Below are 15,000 nucleotides of genomic sequence, written 5' to 3' on the forward strand. Positions count from 1 at the left end.
CCATTCAGTGTGCAGCCACAGCAAACACACACACACACACACACACACATACACACCGCCTGCGATGATTTGTCGGTGCATGTGCCTGCTGCTGGCTGAAATACACCAGGGGGGTCGTGGCACCAGGAAGAGCCCAACGTGAGCGTGACAGAGAACACGTCACCGCGAGCAGAGAGCAGAGTGGAGACGGAGATGAACAGGTAAACATGTGTCTCTCCATGAGTTACATGAAGTTCAAACACAATACGGGTTCACCACCGATCAACATTTACCATTTTCTGGTTATTTATTACAACAGTTCCTATTACACACTGTTACTGAGTGCTGCATCATCTGACCCTGTTACTGATCAACTCACTATTACAGAAACCATGACAGTAGACGTTTATCATTTACGCTGACTGTGTGGTGCAACTGTTCAATATTTGGCATAATTAGTTATAATATATTATAAAAGGGAACCACGCAGGAGACGATTGCAGGTGGATGACAGCAAGCGATACCTATAAAGTTCATCAGTCAATAAGTCTGTAAGGGTTGAGCAAAACTTTACCCTCTGTAATTAAATGTAATATTATCATTAAAGAGCAATTTCAACATCGCTGCGCTCTGTCAGCAGACCGGCAGGAACACTTCTGTTGGTTTGCATATTCGTATCAACCAACAGATCCTGTAAACCAGATATAATCAATATTTGTATATCAACAAATGATCACGTAACTACTTGTGTGTGAAAGGTGTGGCTCAGAGTGACAAACTCAGTGAGAATCGTGTTGCCATTAGCTCTACCGTGTGCTTTTGCATTTTTTTTTTTCCCCAGCCAACGAACCTTTCAAAGCTCACTGTACACTCCTGGCCTGACATCAAATGGCCGACAGGAAAAGTGAGCGGCTAGCTGGTGAACGTAGCGGAGCATTTAACAGCTGAAGGGGGCTGATACTTTGCTAAGGAGCTGGTGGAGACCAAAAATAGAGCTAAAAGAAAGTGATTAAGAGACTGAGAGTCATCAGGTGCAGACAAACACAATGTTGAAGCCAATGTTACTCCGTAAATGCTGGACGAGTAGGTGGGCATCTTTTTGCTAACAATGTAAACAAATCAGCAAAGTGGGATAATTGAAATGTTACTGTTTCATTTCACTCACACTGCATCATTTCAAGCTACAGCAACAGTTTTCAGCTACAGAGCTCCAAAAAAAACCGAGTGTTCACTACTTTGCTTAACTCCAAGCAGCAGACAGACAACTTTAGAAAACCAGCTGGTGAACGTAGCGGAGCATTCAGCAGCTGAAGAGACAGTTAATTTGATAAGGAGTTGGTGGAGACTAAAAATAAAAGAAAGCAGTTCTTAGATTGACAGTCATCAGGTGCACACAAACATGTCTCCAAATGAGGCTAATGTTGCCCTGCAACAGATGGATGTGTAGATTAGCATCTCTTTGCTAAACATTAAAAAGCTCCACACAATGTGCTACAATAGCAACAGCAGATAAAATGACTTTGATGGACTATAGTTAATCTATTGTGGTGAGAGTGTACATCATCGTGAACTGAGACTATATATCTTCTTAGAATTTGATCTGAACTCACAAGACTGATGTCAAGTACTCGTCCATAGTGACTATAATTCATAACATTGACGTAATCATTATTAACGTTTTGTAGTACCATCTGTCGTCCCTACAATACTGTTGATTTTGTCGCCCAGTCCATTAAGTCCAAGTGCCTTGAGGAGTTATCAAAATGTCAAGAAAGGGGATATATATACTGTGTATTGCCATGTAGCCTAAAAATATAAGCCAGAATATTGTCAAAACAAATGAAGCTTCCACAGATTTAGATCGAGCCTTGCCATCAGGAGTCCCTTTATCCTTTGCAGTGAAGTAATTGAAGTATTTGGCTGGGGTTTGACTTAAGTTTTATCATAGACTAAACTTAACGAAAGCCAAAAAACTCCTTCCTGCTATTTTTTCCATGACGGTTTGTGATTGCGGCCTCAGAATCGCAGCAGCGGCGCAGCTTCTCAGCTAAAGTTAGCTCCAGCTCCAGTGGAAACAAACACACCTACGCGGCAGAAGCGGAGCAGCGGGGCAACATCCTTTAAACCAGCAGACCCAGATTCAGGGGTATCCATGTCAGCCAGCCAGCATCCACCCTGCTGAAGTGTCCTTGAGCAAGACACTGAATCCCTCCCAGCCCAGCCACCGGCTGTAACTGACCCCTGCAGTCTGATCTGCCAGCAGCCCAGGAAAAAAGGTGAGTTTCCCAACGGGGAGGGATCAAATATCACATTATTATTACAGTATGCTACGTACAAGCCATCTACAGTGCTTCCTTCAATCCCACACAAACGGAGAGTCATATCTCCGTATCACCGGAGCAGGAAGTCTGTATGTGTGCGTCTATGTATAACTGTATGTGTGTGTTCAACCACGCTGCACCGTATCACCCTCCATCATCGTGAGTTGAGGGGTTGTGGTTCCTAGAGAAGCACTTTACTTAAATTAGACCCTCAACGGCTCGACATGCAGGTGTCAGCGTGAGTATATTGGTGTGTGTGTGTGTGTGTGTGTGTGTCTGTGTGTGTGTGTGTGTGAGTCAGACAGTCATTGTGTGTGCCAGTGTGTTTGTACGTATGTGTGTGAGTAAGAGAGAGAGAGAGAGGGAGCGGAGAACAAGAGAGAAGAGTGGGATCAGCAGACAGTGAGCACGAGAGAGAGGCAGAAAGGGAGCGAGCAGAGGAGAGAGAGAGAGGGAAGGAGGGAGGGAGAATAGGAGCCTGTGACGAAGTGAGAGGGGGAAAGAAAGCAGGTGAGAATAACCTAGTCTGACCTTATTTCAGCGTGGCTTTTCCATTCTTTATATTCTCTCATTGCTGTCATATTTACACAGGAATAAAAGATTATTGGAGAGATCCACAGAGAGGAAATAAAGAGGAAGGAAATGAAAGGGGTGGAAAGGAAAACAAATAAAGGAAAGAATAATAAAAAAGAGGCTGAAAAAAGATTTCAAGGCTGCAGCTAACAATTATTTTCATTGTCTATTAGTCTGCCAATTATTTTCCCTATTATTCAATTTGATCATTTAAGTCTATGAAATGTCAAAAATGCCTTTCGTGAACGAACACCCCACCACCTAAACATATTCAAGTGATGGTGATATGAAGCGGGGGGAGCTAGAACCAACAAATGTTTGGTATTTTTCCTTTTGAAACCGCTGAATTTAATTCAACTCACATGAAGAGGGAAGTAAGTGCAAATAAATACACCCCATCAATATAAATAAACCCTTAAAGGGGCACTATGCAGTTTAGGAGGAGAAATTAAAAGTCAGCATTTTAATATTCACAATATTAATGAGGTAATTATACAAACTCAGAAATCCTTATTTTTTCCACAAGTGAATAAACAAGCTGTTCTCTGAGGCAAATTAGGTCCCCGGAACACTGTTGGACACTAGAGAGGTGGCAGGGTCCGCCACAGATAAGCAAAATGAAGCAGTATGAAATTGTGTTGTCCTTTAAAGTCACTTTGTGTAACAAGGTTACTCAGTCATGAAAGCAAAGACAGTTTGTTTATTTGGTTTCTTTAATCATAAAAAAAAAAATTGTCAGTCAGTAACGATCTTTCACCTCCTTCCCCACCTTCCCCAAAATTACAGGGTGCACCTTTAAACAAAGGTCCTGCACTATTCAATAATTACCAGAGTTTTTATTTTTCATAATGGTGCATTTACACTTACACATATACACGGATACTGATGCATCTGTGATTGGCCAACATAGCAGTTTCAGGCTTTCATTATTTGTCTTAAAATCTAAAACACTATTGTAATAGCTTTCTCTCCTTGACAGCCACAAAAAAACAGAAGAAAAAAAACACAGCCTGGGGGATTACGACACGTAGACACATGCTATGAAATAAATGTTGTTTTGTATTGTGATATGTGTTAAGCTCAGAACTGTGTGTCCAGCAATCAGAAAAAAAACAAAACATTTGCATGAGGTTCCTGACATACTGGGATGAGCTCTTTGCTGCACAGTGTGCATCAGCGTGGCACGTTTTTAAGATGTTTGTCTTCTCCAGATTATGTATGTATTCTTGTGATAATACATTGTATTCAGTAATATGTAATTAAGCTTTGGCAACAACACTAACATCCATGCCACTAAAACTGATCTGATTTAAGTAAAAAAGAAAAAAAAAAAGAGACAAAGCTGAAACAAAACGGAAGAGCCGATAAAACATGGGCCGACTGCGCAGAGATAAGTGCGCACTCGCACACACAAAAGACGTCCCCTATATTATGCATGCACACATGCTTCCAAACATTACAGAAACACACATCAAAACGAGCGGAGAAGACAGTAGGCGGTTATTAAAGAGACAAAAGAGGAAAAAATAGAGAGAAGGAGAAGAGACACTTTACCAGCAATCAAAGACGTGGAGGAGAAGAGAGAGAGAGAGAGAGAGAGAGAGTTTGCTTCTAATCAGCCTGGATCCAAAATTTAGACAGGCGCACACACAGGCACAAGCAGTCCCAGTAGGATTAGGACCTCAGCACTGTGTGACTGAGAGTGTGTGTGTGTGTGTGTGTGTGTGTGTGTGTGTGTGTGTGTGTGTGTGTGTGTGTGCGTCCCACGAGACTGATTAGCCATGAATGACTGATGACGGATCTTTGTTGTTTTTTTTGGTGTGTTTTGTTTTCTTCCCTCTCTCTCGCTCTCTCTCTCTCTCGTGCTCTCTTTCCTTGTTTTCTTTCTCACTACTCTCAGCCCGGGCAAGAGCATGGGAGGGGATTCTCTCTCTCACACACACACACACACACACACACACACACACATACGTACGAAGCTGCACACACAGCTCCATGTATATTCAACGAAGCCTCCTGAATATACTTAATGCTTTCATGTGTGTCACTGTGTAACGATCCATGCTGTTCCACACAGCTGCTTCTCCCCCTTTTTTCTCATACTCTCTTTTTCTCCACGTCACAAACACACACACGCGCACATATGCACCTATTTTTCTTATTTAAGAGCACATTAGCTGTCTTTCACGGCACATTCTCTTGTCTGTTCAGTCTCTGCCACACCGGCAGCATCCACAGCAGCAGCAGCGTGACTCAGAAAAAAAAAAAAAGAAAAAGAAAGAAGTACCTCACAGCTCTCTTAGATTCAGGAAAGGTGGTGGAGGTGGAGGTGGTGGAGGTGGAGGTGGGGGGAGAGGCAGTCCAACCACTCTGCCTTCTTTAACCTCACCTCCAGATGAACCTGCCGGCCCCCTCCATCCATCTGAGCCCCACTGACAGCAAAACAAACTGGACACAGACCCGCCTGAATGGAGGCCATTACAATATGAATGAGCCAAACAGAGCTGAAATGAATCGAATGGAGGGGCTGAAAAACACAACAGCCGAGGGGAGAGGCAGAGGGCCCCGGCTGAGTCGAGGCGAGTCAGCTCGAGTGACGATGAGTCAGGCATAAACGTGACCCCGAGACGGGGGAGAGGAGCGAGCCCCGGCTCAGGTGTCGGCCGCCGGCCTGCGATAAGGGGTTGCCGTGGTTGCTGTTTTCAGGTGTGTGTGTGTGGGGGGGGGGGGGGGGGGGGTGCGCAGACCTGTGGATGTGGCGAGACTGTGACATCATGTCTGCCCCCCCACCCCCCACCCTTTCGCTAAGTGATGTCACCTCCCTGTCACGTCGCGTAAACAGGGGGATTGCCTTGACCCCTTCTGAAGCAGCGGAGAGCCATAAAATAGCAGGGAATTATAGTGTCTGCAAACACACACACACACACACACACACCAATGTCCACTCTCTTCCTCGTGCATTCATAGCGTGAATACCAGCCACATTTAAAACACGTTTAATGCGAACACACACGCAGAGACACACACACACACACTCCCCTCCTCCTGCGCAGGGTAAGAAGCTGTTTTAGCCTTGTGTTTTGCGGGCTGTTTAAAATGTCATTTTTCTCTCGTTTCTCTGACTTCTAAAGGCGGCGCGCTGAGCTCTCACTCCCTCTTGCCAAATCCTTCCAATCGTTTCTGATTTAGTGAGTTGGCCGTGGGCCGAGCAGCACCGGGACGGGCCCGTTAACAACCGGCCGAATGGTTGTGGGGAGGGAGGGGGTGAGGCAAGAAAGAGAGGTGGGTGATACAAATGAGGCAACGTGGAAAGAGGAGAGGAAGCCGGCTGAAATCGAGACAGAAATAGGAGGAGTGCCGAGAGAGAGAGAGAGAGAGAGAGAGAGAGGCTGGTCTGCTCGCAACGAGAGGAGGCAATGGGCGTGCGGGGAGTTTAGACAGAGAAGGGAGCTGGATGTAAGAGGAGGTGGTGGGGGTTCGATCGTGAAGAGAGGAGCGAGGGAGAGGAGTGGGGGGGAGGAGGAAGGAGAGGCTGGAGGACCACTCGAAAAAAAAAGCGCAGAGTGAAGGGGGGAAGTGAAAGAGGGAAGCAGAAGGAGAGGAGGAAGAGGGAGGGCGAGCATGTTGTTAAAAGAGGAGCGAGGAGCAAAGGCAGGCGAGGGGAGGAATTTTTTTTTTCTTTTGGGCCCAGTGAGAGGGACAGGGCGAAGAAGGAGGAAGAAGAAGAAGAAGAAGAAGAAGAAGAAGAAGAAAGGGGGAAGAGGGGAGAGAGAGGGAGTGAGAAAAGAGCACATGGACACAGGAAGTCTGGCGCTCTCCATTCACATGCCAAGTCATCAGATGGTGGTGTGTGTTCACACCCCGGAGATGTCGCAACCGAACGCAGCCCCCCCCCCCGCTCCCTTCAAATCACTGCTACCGACAATAAGCAGCTGTTCACATGTTGGATGAGAGTTGGAGATGAGACAAAAGTCTTCTGTCACCGCGGCAAATGTGCTCCAGAACAAACGCACGCTTCACTCCGCGTATGAAGAAGAGCTCCGGTTTAATGCATTCAATTTTCTTTGTTTATTTTTTTTTACTTTTTTAAAAATCTTTCCCACTGATGTGACCTTTCAGTCTCGGTCACAGTTACCGCAAGGTCAATTTGATTAGACGCGGCGAAACACTGAGGAATATATTCAAACGGTGCACCATAGTGTTGCTTGAAATATCAAAAGCGCACGCAGGAGACTCATTTGTAATGGAAATGACTTTAATGACTTTACTTAATGACTTAATGGCTTAATGCCGTTAATGCGTCAACAAAATTTCGCAACCGACAGACTCATTTAACTGATTTCTTTGGCCTTGCTGCATATTTCATTTCAACTTTTTGGGTTTGGTTTTTTTTTTTGTTTTTTTTTGTTAGATAAGTGCAGCGCCAATGTGGCTGTGAAATCGTGTGTATGATATTTAGAGGCTGACTAAAGAAGGTGTGTTTGCCAAATGTGATTTTTACAAGAGTATGTAGATGGAGTGTGTTTGGATGAATTTTAATTTACAGACATTCATGCGGCAAGACACCTACAAGTGTAGACACAGCAAGCTCAAGTTTTTCACCTTTAAACTATCACACATTTGCCTGTTACATGCAAAACTGCAAAGGATACACGTGTTATTATTCACAATCAGTAACAAAAATGTACATGCCCGTTTGAACAAAGCCAGAGGTTGCAATCACGGGAAAATGACTCACCAACTATTCTGAAAATCGATTAATCTTGTCAGTCATTTTTTAAGCAACAGTGTCAAACATCTGGCTGCTCCAGCATCTTATTATTTATTATCATTATTTTTTTATTTTTTTATTTTTTTTACAGTTTCTAACAGTTAAAGAAGAATCTTTGGGTTTAAGACAGCGAATGATACGGCTATTGTGACATTTGTATTAGTCACAACAAGCTCAAGCTTGACCTTTAAACTGTCCTAAATATCCCCATTACATTCAAAACCGCTAAGGAGTCATATTATCAACAATCAGTAACAAATAGTGACATGTAAGTTTTACAAAGGTAGAAGTCGCAATCACACGAGAAATATTCCCACACTATTTTGGAAATTCATTAACCACTTCAGTCATTTTTCATGTGCAAATGTCAAACATTGGTGGGTTACATCTTCTTAAATGTGAGGATTTGCAGTTTTGTTTGTCATTCATGAGAATAAATCAAGGTTAGAGGTGATTCAAATGAAAGTCTTTGGGGTTTTTTTGGACTGCTGGTTGGAATTGATGTGCATTCTTCACAATATTCAACTAATTGATTCATCGTATGAGATTAATCAACGAGGGAAATAATCATTAGTAAGTAATAAGTAATAAGTTGTAATCCAGTTGAATTTTTGGTATATTTATCTTTTTTAATTGAATCGACAGTTTGCACTCCGCTCCTGCGTCCTATCGCAGCTCGGCTGGCTGCAGCCTCCACCAGCTGTCTCCTCCACGCAGGGGGTCGTCTTGCACGCTGCACCCTGGATGTGCCCCTTGTACCCTGGGTAGCTCTGGCGAGGTGAGGGGCGGAGGCGGGATGGGTCTGTCTGAGACCCATCCACTGCTGACTCATCTCACACACACACACACACACACACACACATACACACGGGCAAGCATCCTCCCCCCCTCTGGCTTTCACTCTCTCGCACTCTCGAGAGGCAGTGGAGAGACGGCAGGCTGAGGAGTCGGGGATGACGGCCAGTGGGTGCCGTCAGGCGGTGGTAATCTGACTGGATTACCAACCAGGTGGAAACATTCAGCCTCTCTACTCCCTCTGCTCCTCCTCCTCCTCCTCCTCCTCCTCTCCCCCTGCACCATCCATCGATCATTTACATGCTCATATTCTCTTTTTCACCCTTTTCTATCTGCCTTTTCTTTCATCCCTCACCGTTGCCTTTTAATAGAATCAGCGCCCTACACACACACACATCTTTGTAAGGTTCAAACCACAGCCCTCTACAAGAACACACACACACAAACAGAAACTTCCAAACTCATGTTCACACACACACACTCATATTTTCTCTCCACGTCACATGAGCTGTTTGTGTGTGAAGGTGTGTGCAGGTAGGAGGGTGAGGGGGCGTGTCTCGTCTGTGCTGCCATGACGATCAAAGCCGGAGCCGACAAACTTCCAAGAGATGAGAGATATTACTGACAGCTCCGTGATGAATGGACAGGGCGGCAGCATGCAACACACACGCACACACATGCGCACACACACACACCACATAGACACGCACACTTTTATAGCAACCAAACGCAGAATCTAACTGCGGGATCTTTTGCCTCACTAACAAGACTGAACTGGAAAGAAAGGAGGGGAGGAAGAAGTAGAAGAAAAAGGTCATGAAACTGAGAGAAAAGAAAGAGAGACGAGGCAGAGAGGTTATCTAGTTCAACCAAAACACTCTGATTATGGTTTATTACTTTTTTCAAAGGCCAAAACACAAGCAGCTTAGGAGAGAAGCCCTGTGTGTGTACAGTATGTGTGCACAGCTGTGCGTGTGTGCACACATGTAGCACGAATGTAGGCTCTTTTTGTCTGTACTACTAGGTCACACACATACACACACACACCCACACACATACACACAACGCTCTCACCCATACACAGCCATGTAAACAAAAACCGTCTGCTGTCTGGGAAGTAACACACCTGTTCAATGACAAGCTCTGCCACGCCCTCCATAATACTGCACACCTGTGCTACTGCAGGCTAAACCTAACCTTAATCACACACACACACACACACGCACGCACACACACACACTTGCACAACTACTGCCCAGGGGGCTAACATCACAGAAAAGGGGGAAGAAAGAGAGAGAGAGAGAGAGATTGTAATAAAAGCAAAGCAGTGAAACAGGGAGGGGATGGAGAGCAAGACAGACAGAGAGACAAAGGCTTTCCCACCGCTCCTATCAGTAATCTAAACGCCTGTGTAATATCATTGTGGGGTTTTTATCAAATGGGGGCTGCGTCTTATGGCGTTGGTATGCGGCTGTCATTCCATCACCTTGTCAAGCGTGACCATATTCAAGCAGACACCATGCTGATCTAAATAAGAGGCTTCGGCAAATTGATGGATCGCAGGTTTTCCAGGATATGAAGAAACAGGAGGAACGAGAGAGCGCTTTTTTTCCCCCTCTTTTTTTTCTTACTTTGAATATCTGTAAGTGATACACACCCAGTTTGGTCTTGTGAGAAGGTAAAAAAAAAAAGAGTGTGTGTGTCTCTTTCCAAAGATCTGAAACAAACCCCCCGTAGTAAACCCCCCTTCTGCCCCGGTATGGCCAACCCAACATCATATCTACCCCCTGCGCCGAGGCCTAGGGCCAGGCATACAGCTTTCTGAATCTCTAAGGGGGGCGAGCACAAAGGTAACCCCCATCCTAACCTCCCAGCAAACACGCACACACACACACACACACGTACCCCAACCCCCCATCCCAAAACAACAATCCTCTATGCCCATCATGTCAGTCAAAACCCCATCAGGGACATGCATGGAGAGTCTGGATATCTGGAATCTCAATACAGTGTCATGCACCTTGAGACCCAGTGAGAGGCCCTCTTGAATATATTTCAATAGCATTATCACTCCGCATTACTACGCCCCCCCCCCTCAACGTCGCAGAATCATTTTTAAATTGGACCATAATACATGTCAGTGAGTAGCAGTATCAGTCAAAGTGGAGGATAATCTGTTTAAATCGTTATGCAAGTCAGATGTGTGTTTGTGGAAGCAATCCCAGCATCGGTTGGAGGTTCAAAAAAAATGACACGGGCATATTTTTGGTGCGATCCTTTGAGCCAGATTCAAAGGAGACCTGCGGCTAAATGTCTCATGAATTATATAAAATATTTTATCAATATGGAATGAATTACCCCCGAGTTATCTTAGAATATATTTAAATGTAGTATAAAATTCAGCTATAATTATGTAAATTATATAATATGTATCATACAATAAAGCTTGGTTGTATTTCAGCATAATATATACTATATTATATTTAGTTTAAAATCAGTTTACATTAACACGTTTATTAGACATAGTGGCAATAAATATGTCACTTTTCAGAGTAGATTTAAAAAGTTTTTCAATTATGAAAATTAATATATATAAATCATTCACTGCCACATAAACTACTCAAATTGTAAATTGATTTTAAAAAATAAAAGCATATGTAATCTGTACATTTACAGTAAAAAAATAAATAAATAAAAAATTGTAGATTTAAATCTGCACACGTGCTCTTCAGAGTCCTGAAGCGTTTGAGAACGTTTCTGAAGACAAAACAAGGTCGTAACAAAAAATATTATTCTTTTAACCCGGGCACGAAGCAGCCAGGTCCGGACCCGGACCCGGGACCTCGAATGCACCATACGTCCAGATTGCTTCAGCTTTCCATATCTGTGCCGCGTTCAATGTCCTCACCGGAAATGTGTAAAAATAAATAAAATAAAAAATATACGAATTTTGTTCTAAATTGTGAGAGTTCAAATGGCCGGACTGGACGTGTGCATCGTCTCTGCTGCTGTGTAAAAACTAATGAATATGCAAATAAGTGGAGACAGAGGATGTGTGGATCCTACACACAGCAGACGATATCATTCACAGGGCCGCGAGTCCCAGCGTCTATTTAAAGAACCCGCTGCATTCGCAAATGATAATTAATGAGATTTCTCATCGGGCACGTTCACATTCATCCAGTTAGTCCAGTGTATAGACACTGTATGATTTCGAGCAGAGGCTTTCTTTCTTTCTCCCTCTCCACACACACACACACACACACACACACACACACACACACCCCTCCACCCCCTCCTATTGAGACAGGATACCAAAGCTACTTGTTAAATCTAATGCATGCACTGTCAACCCATTCGCACCCCGTCACGTCCCCGCTCAATATAGAAACCGGATTTTCTGGTATTACCCGCACCTCTATTAGCCAGAGCTCCCCTCCACTCACCCCCCCCATCACCGCCACCATCACCACCTCTTCGTCGTCTTCTTCTTCGTCTTTGACCCCCAGTTTGTGACCAGTACAAACCATCATGTGCCCAGCAGACCCAAAACCACCACCGTGCATCTTGGAGCCACACAACAGCAGAAACCGGGGAAGCGCTCAGCTAATGGCTCTTAATTTATTGTTTAATGGGAAATATAAGCAGTGGAATTACCCAATTCCAATTAATTACACCAAATGACAATGATTAGTACTTTGCTAATTGATGAAACCATATAAATCTGTGACAAGATTACGCTACAGGAAACGCCTGATAATCCCTGTGTGATGGGAGCGAGTAATCCCAGAATATATCTTAAAAAAATCATTTCAAACAAGAGCTGGCGGTGTGCCGTAAATTTAAAAAAAGTTAATCTAATTTGCCAAAGAGGCCAAGAGAGACGTTTCCAGACACGTTCCATATTTCTTTGCTTTTACGCGAGGCTGAAACTGCTAAATTATTATTATTATTATTTTTATTTTCAGGTGTTACACGCGGCCCAAGTCATAAACAGTTCATTAAATTCAGTAAAACATAAAACTCTTTAACGTGTCATGCGCCTTTTTTTCTTTTCTTTCTTTTCTTTTTTTTTTTTTGCTGCGCTAATTTCTAAATGCCCACAAAATCTGAGCAATTTCCTTCCACAGTAAATTCTAGTTCGTCCCACAGAGCGTCCCAAGTTTGGAATATGGAGAACATATGCTTCAGACAAAAGACAGGAACTGACTTTTTTCTTTTTTTCCTCCAAACACATTCGCCGTTCATACACGCGAGAAGCAGCAGCGTTCACAACTGACCTGAGTGCGGACCCATGGAGAGGTGGGATGAGTAGTATTTCCCCGGCTGGAAGTGAGCGGGGTGCTGCACGGAGCCGTGGCCGCCTGGCGCCATCCGGGACGCGGCGCTGTGAACCAACGCGCTCCGCTCCGTCAGGAGGTGGTGCGGTGGAGCGAAATCTCGGCTTTCCATCCCGGTGAGAAGAACCGATAAATCCCAAATCCAAAGTAAAATCCGGAGGCACCGAAGGTCTCAGGCAGCCAGATGCAAATAATCCCTTTTTATGAACTTCGGGCTCCCCTCGCATTGAGCGGAGTTTTGGCTTTGCAGGGCAGAAACTGAGTCCCCGTCATGTCCTACAAAAGAGAGAGCAGGAGACACGTCAAAGCGCTGACAATAATGAGCCAGCCAGGGATGTAGTGCAGAAGAAAAGGCTGAACTGGGAGACAGTCGCTGTTCACGTTTAGACAAACAACCAGCGTTCACAAAAGCAATTCAAATTTGACCAAAAAAAAAGAAAGAAAAAAGAAAAAGCGCTGGAATAGACCACATTTACATATTATTCTCACCGCTTTGTCTCAGCGATTCATTTAAGGGGCGATTTACGCCAACAGAGGAAGGTGAGTAAAGTCTGTCCTGCAGATAAAAAAAGGTGGCTGAACTGAGTTTATGTGGATTTACCCCTGCACTACATCGTTGGCCCCAACAGAGGAGTCTTTGCTCCCCCCCTCCCCTCCCTGCTCCTCCTCCTCCTCCTCCTCCTCCTCCTCCTCCACCACCACCACCACCACCACCGCCTCCTCCTCCTCATCCTGTGACCGAACACGATGCAAATAACGCACACGGGAGCTTTCTTTATCAGCGAAAAGAATGGGAAAAGGAAAGGGGGAGATTTGGCTCAGGTACAAACAAATGGTGCATATACAGTACAAGAGTTCACAGCGGCGAGGAGCCCTTTTTTTCCCTCCATGAAGGACGAGCTGTTAAGAGTGTAGATTGAACAAGGGCTGGTCATAAACAAGCTGGACCCGTGTGTGTGTGTGTGTGTGTGTGTGTGTTGGAGGGGGTATTTGCATTAAAATATGAAGAAAATGTCATTTATCATTTGAACCCTCAAGTATGTTCGCCACCAAAAACTGGAATAAACGCGCGTCTCCAGCTCTGAATGACGATTTATTATTATTATTATTATTATTATTATTATTATTATTATTATTATTTGTTAACGTAAACGCAGGTGTTATAAAAAAAAATTAATACAAAATCTGACTCACCGGTGCGTCTATTTAATATTTAACACGTCGTTATGTCACTTTACAAGATAGGCTTGATTCCTGTTTTTATTTGAGGAAAAAAAAAAAGAGGCGATAAAACACCGGGTTGATATAAGATCCAGCAGCCACACACACACACACACACACACACACGTTTCAGCGTTGGATCAATAGTGTTTGATGTACAGCTTTTATAAATGAAATCTGACTCTACTGATCGCTGGGGTTTTTTTGTCTTGTTTTTTTTTTTTTTTTGGTACTCATTTCCTGATTTTCTTTACAGTAACCGGGACCCTTGTGTTGTTGGCGCTGCTTGTTAATGGAAACGGGGCGCTGAAACAGCCATTTCTAGGAGTCAGCAGCGGTGGCCCCCATGCGTCTCCGCTACACGTACAGTACATGTTAGGGCTACACTGTAATCACAAACACAAATCAAATCACCTTTATGCTCCGGTGCGAGGGGAGCGGGGCAATAAACAGTGAAATAGACTAGGAAATCATCGACTTTATATGTATGCCTTATAGCCCGGGTCATTTACTTAAATAGGGCTCCGTGTGACGCTCAGATAGGGGAGAGCGAAGGGCGCCTGCGTTCTCCAAACACACCTCAGCAGTCCATCTATTAGGCCTCTCAATGCATGGCACGTCCATCTAGCGCTCTGTAGATGCTGATAGCACCTCCCAGGAATCAACGATAAAGGAACAAAGAAAATATCAAATGCTCTGGTGGACCAAAAGGGGGGTGGTGGTGGTAGGGGATCGTGAAGTACGTGAGAATACGGGCAGCACATACACACACACACACACACACGCATACGGACGAGCTTGGTCTCAAGGACTCCCAACTTTCAGGGAATTGTGTTTGGGAGAGAAGGAGGTGGAGAAGGGGGGGTGGGGGTCTCAAAGTTCGGCAGCTCTGACGGGACGCGTCCAAAGCGTAAAAATACCCAAAACACGCGAATATCTCAAAGGTTTCCCTCAAAAGTGCGAGTATGCTGTAATAATGCAATCTCTCTCTCTCTCTCTC

The 15,000-nt window shown here is 44.4% G+C and overlaps 1 protein-coding gene across 1 annotated transcript in view; it reads right to left on the reverse strand.

The window, feature by feature from the left end:
• The window catches only part of bahcc1b (BAH domain and coiled-coil containing 1b), a 58,292-nt gene that overhangs the window by 41,123 nt on the left and 2,169 nt on the right, over window positions 1-15,000 (reverse strand). Inside the window, exon 2 of the mRNA XM_037081919.1 lies at window positions 12,720-13,055. Within this exon, the coding sequence (XP_036937814.1) occupies window positions 12,720-12,891 (172 nt within the window). The 5' untranslated portion in view covers window positions 12,892-13,055. The remainder of the gene's footprint in view (window positions 1-12,719; window positions 13,056-15,000) is intronic.

This window comes from Acanthopagrus latus, chromosome 20 (genome assembly GCF_904848185.1).
Source record: "Acanthopagrus latus isolate v.2019 chromosome 20, fAcaLat1.1, whole genome shotgun sequence".
Taxonomy (NCBI): domain Eukaryota; kingdom Metazoa; phylum Chordata; class Actinopteri; order Spariformes; family Sparidae; genus Acanthopagrus; species Acanthopagrus latus.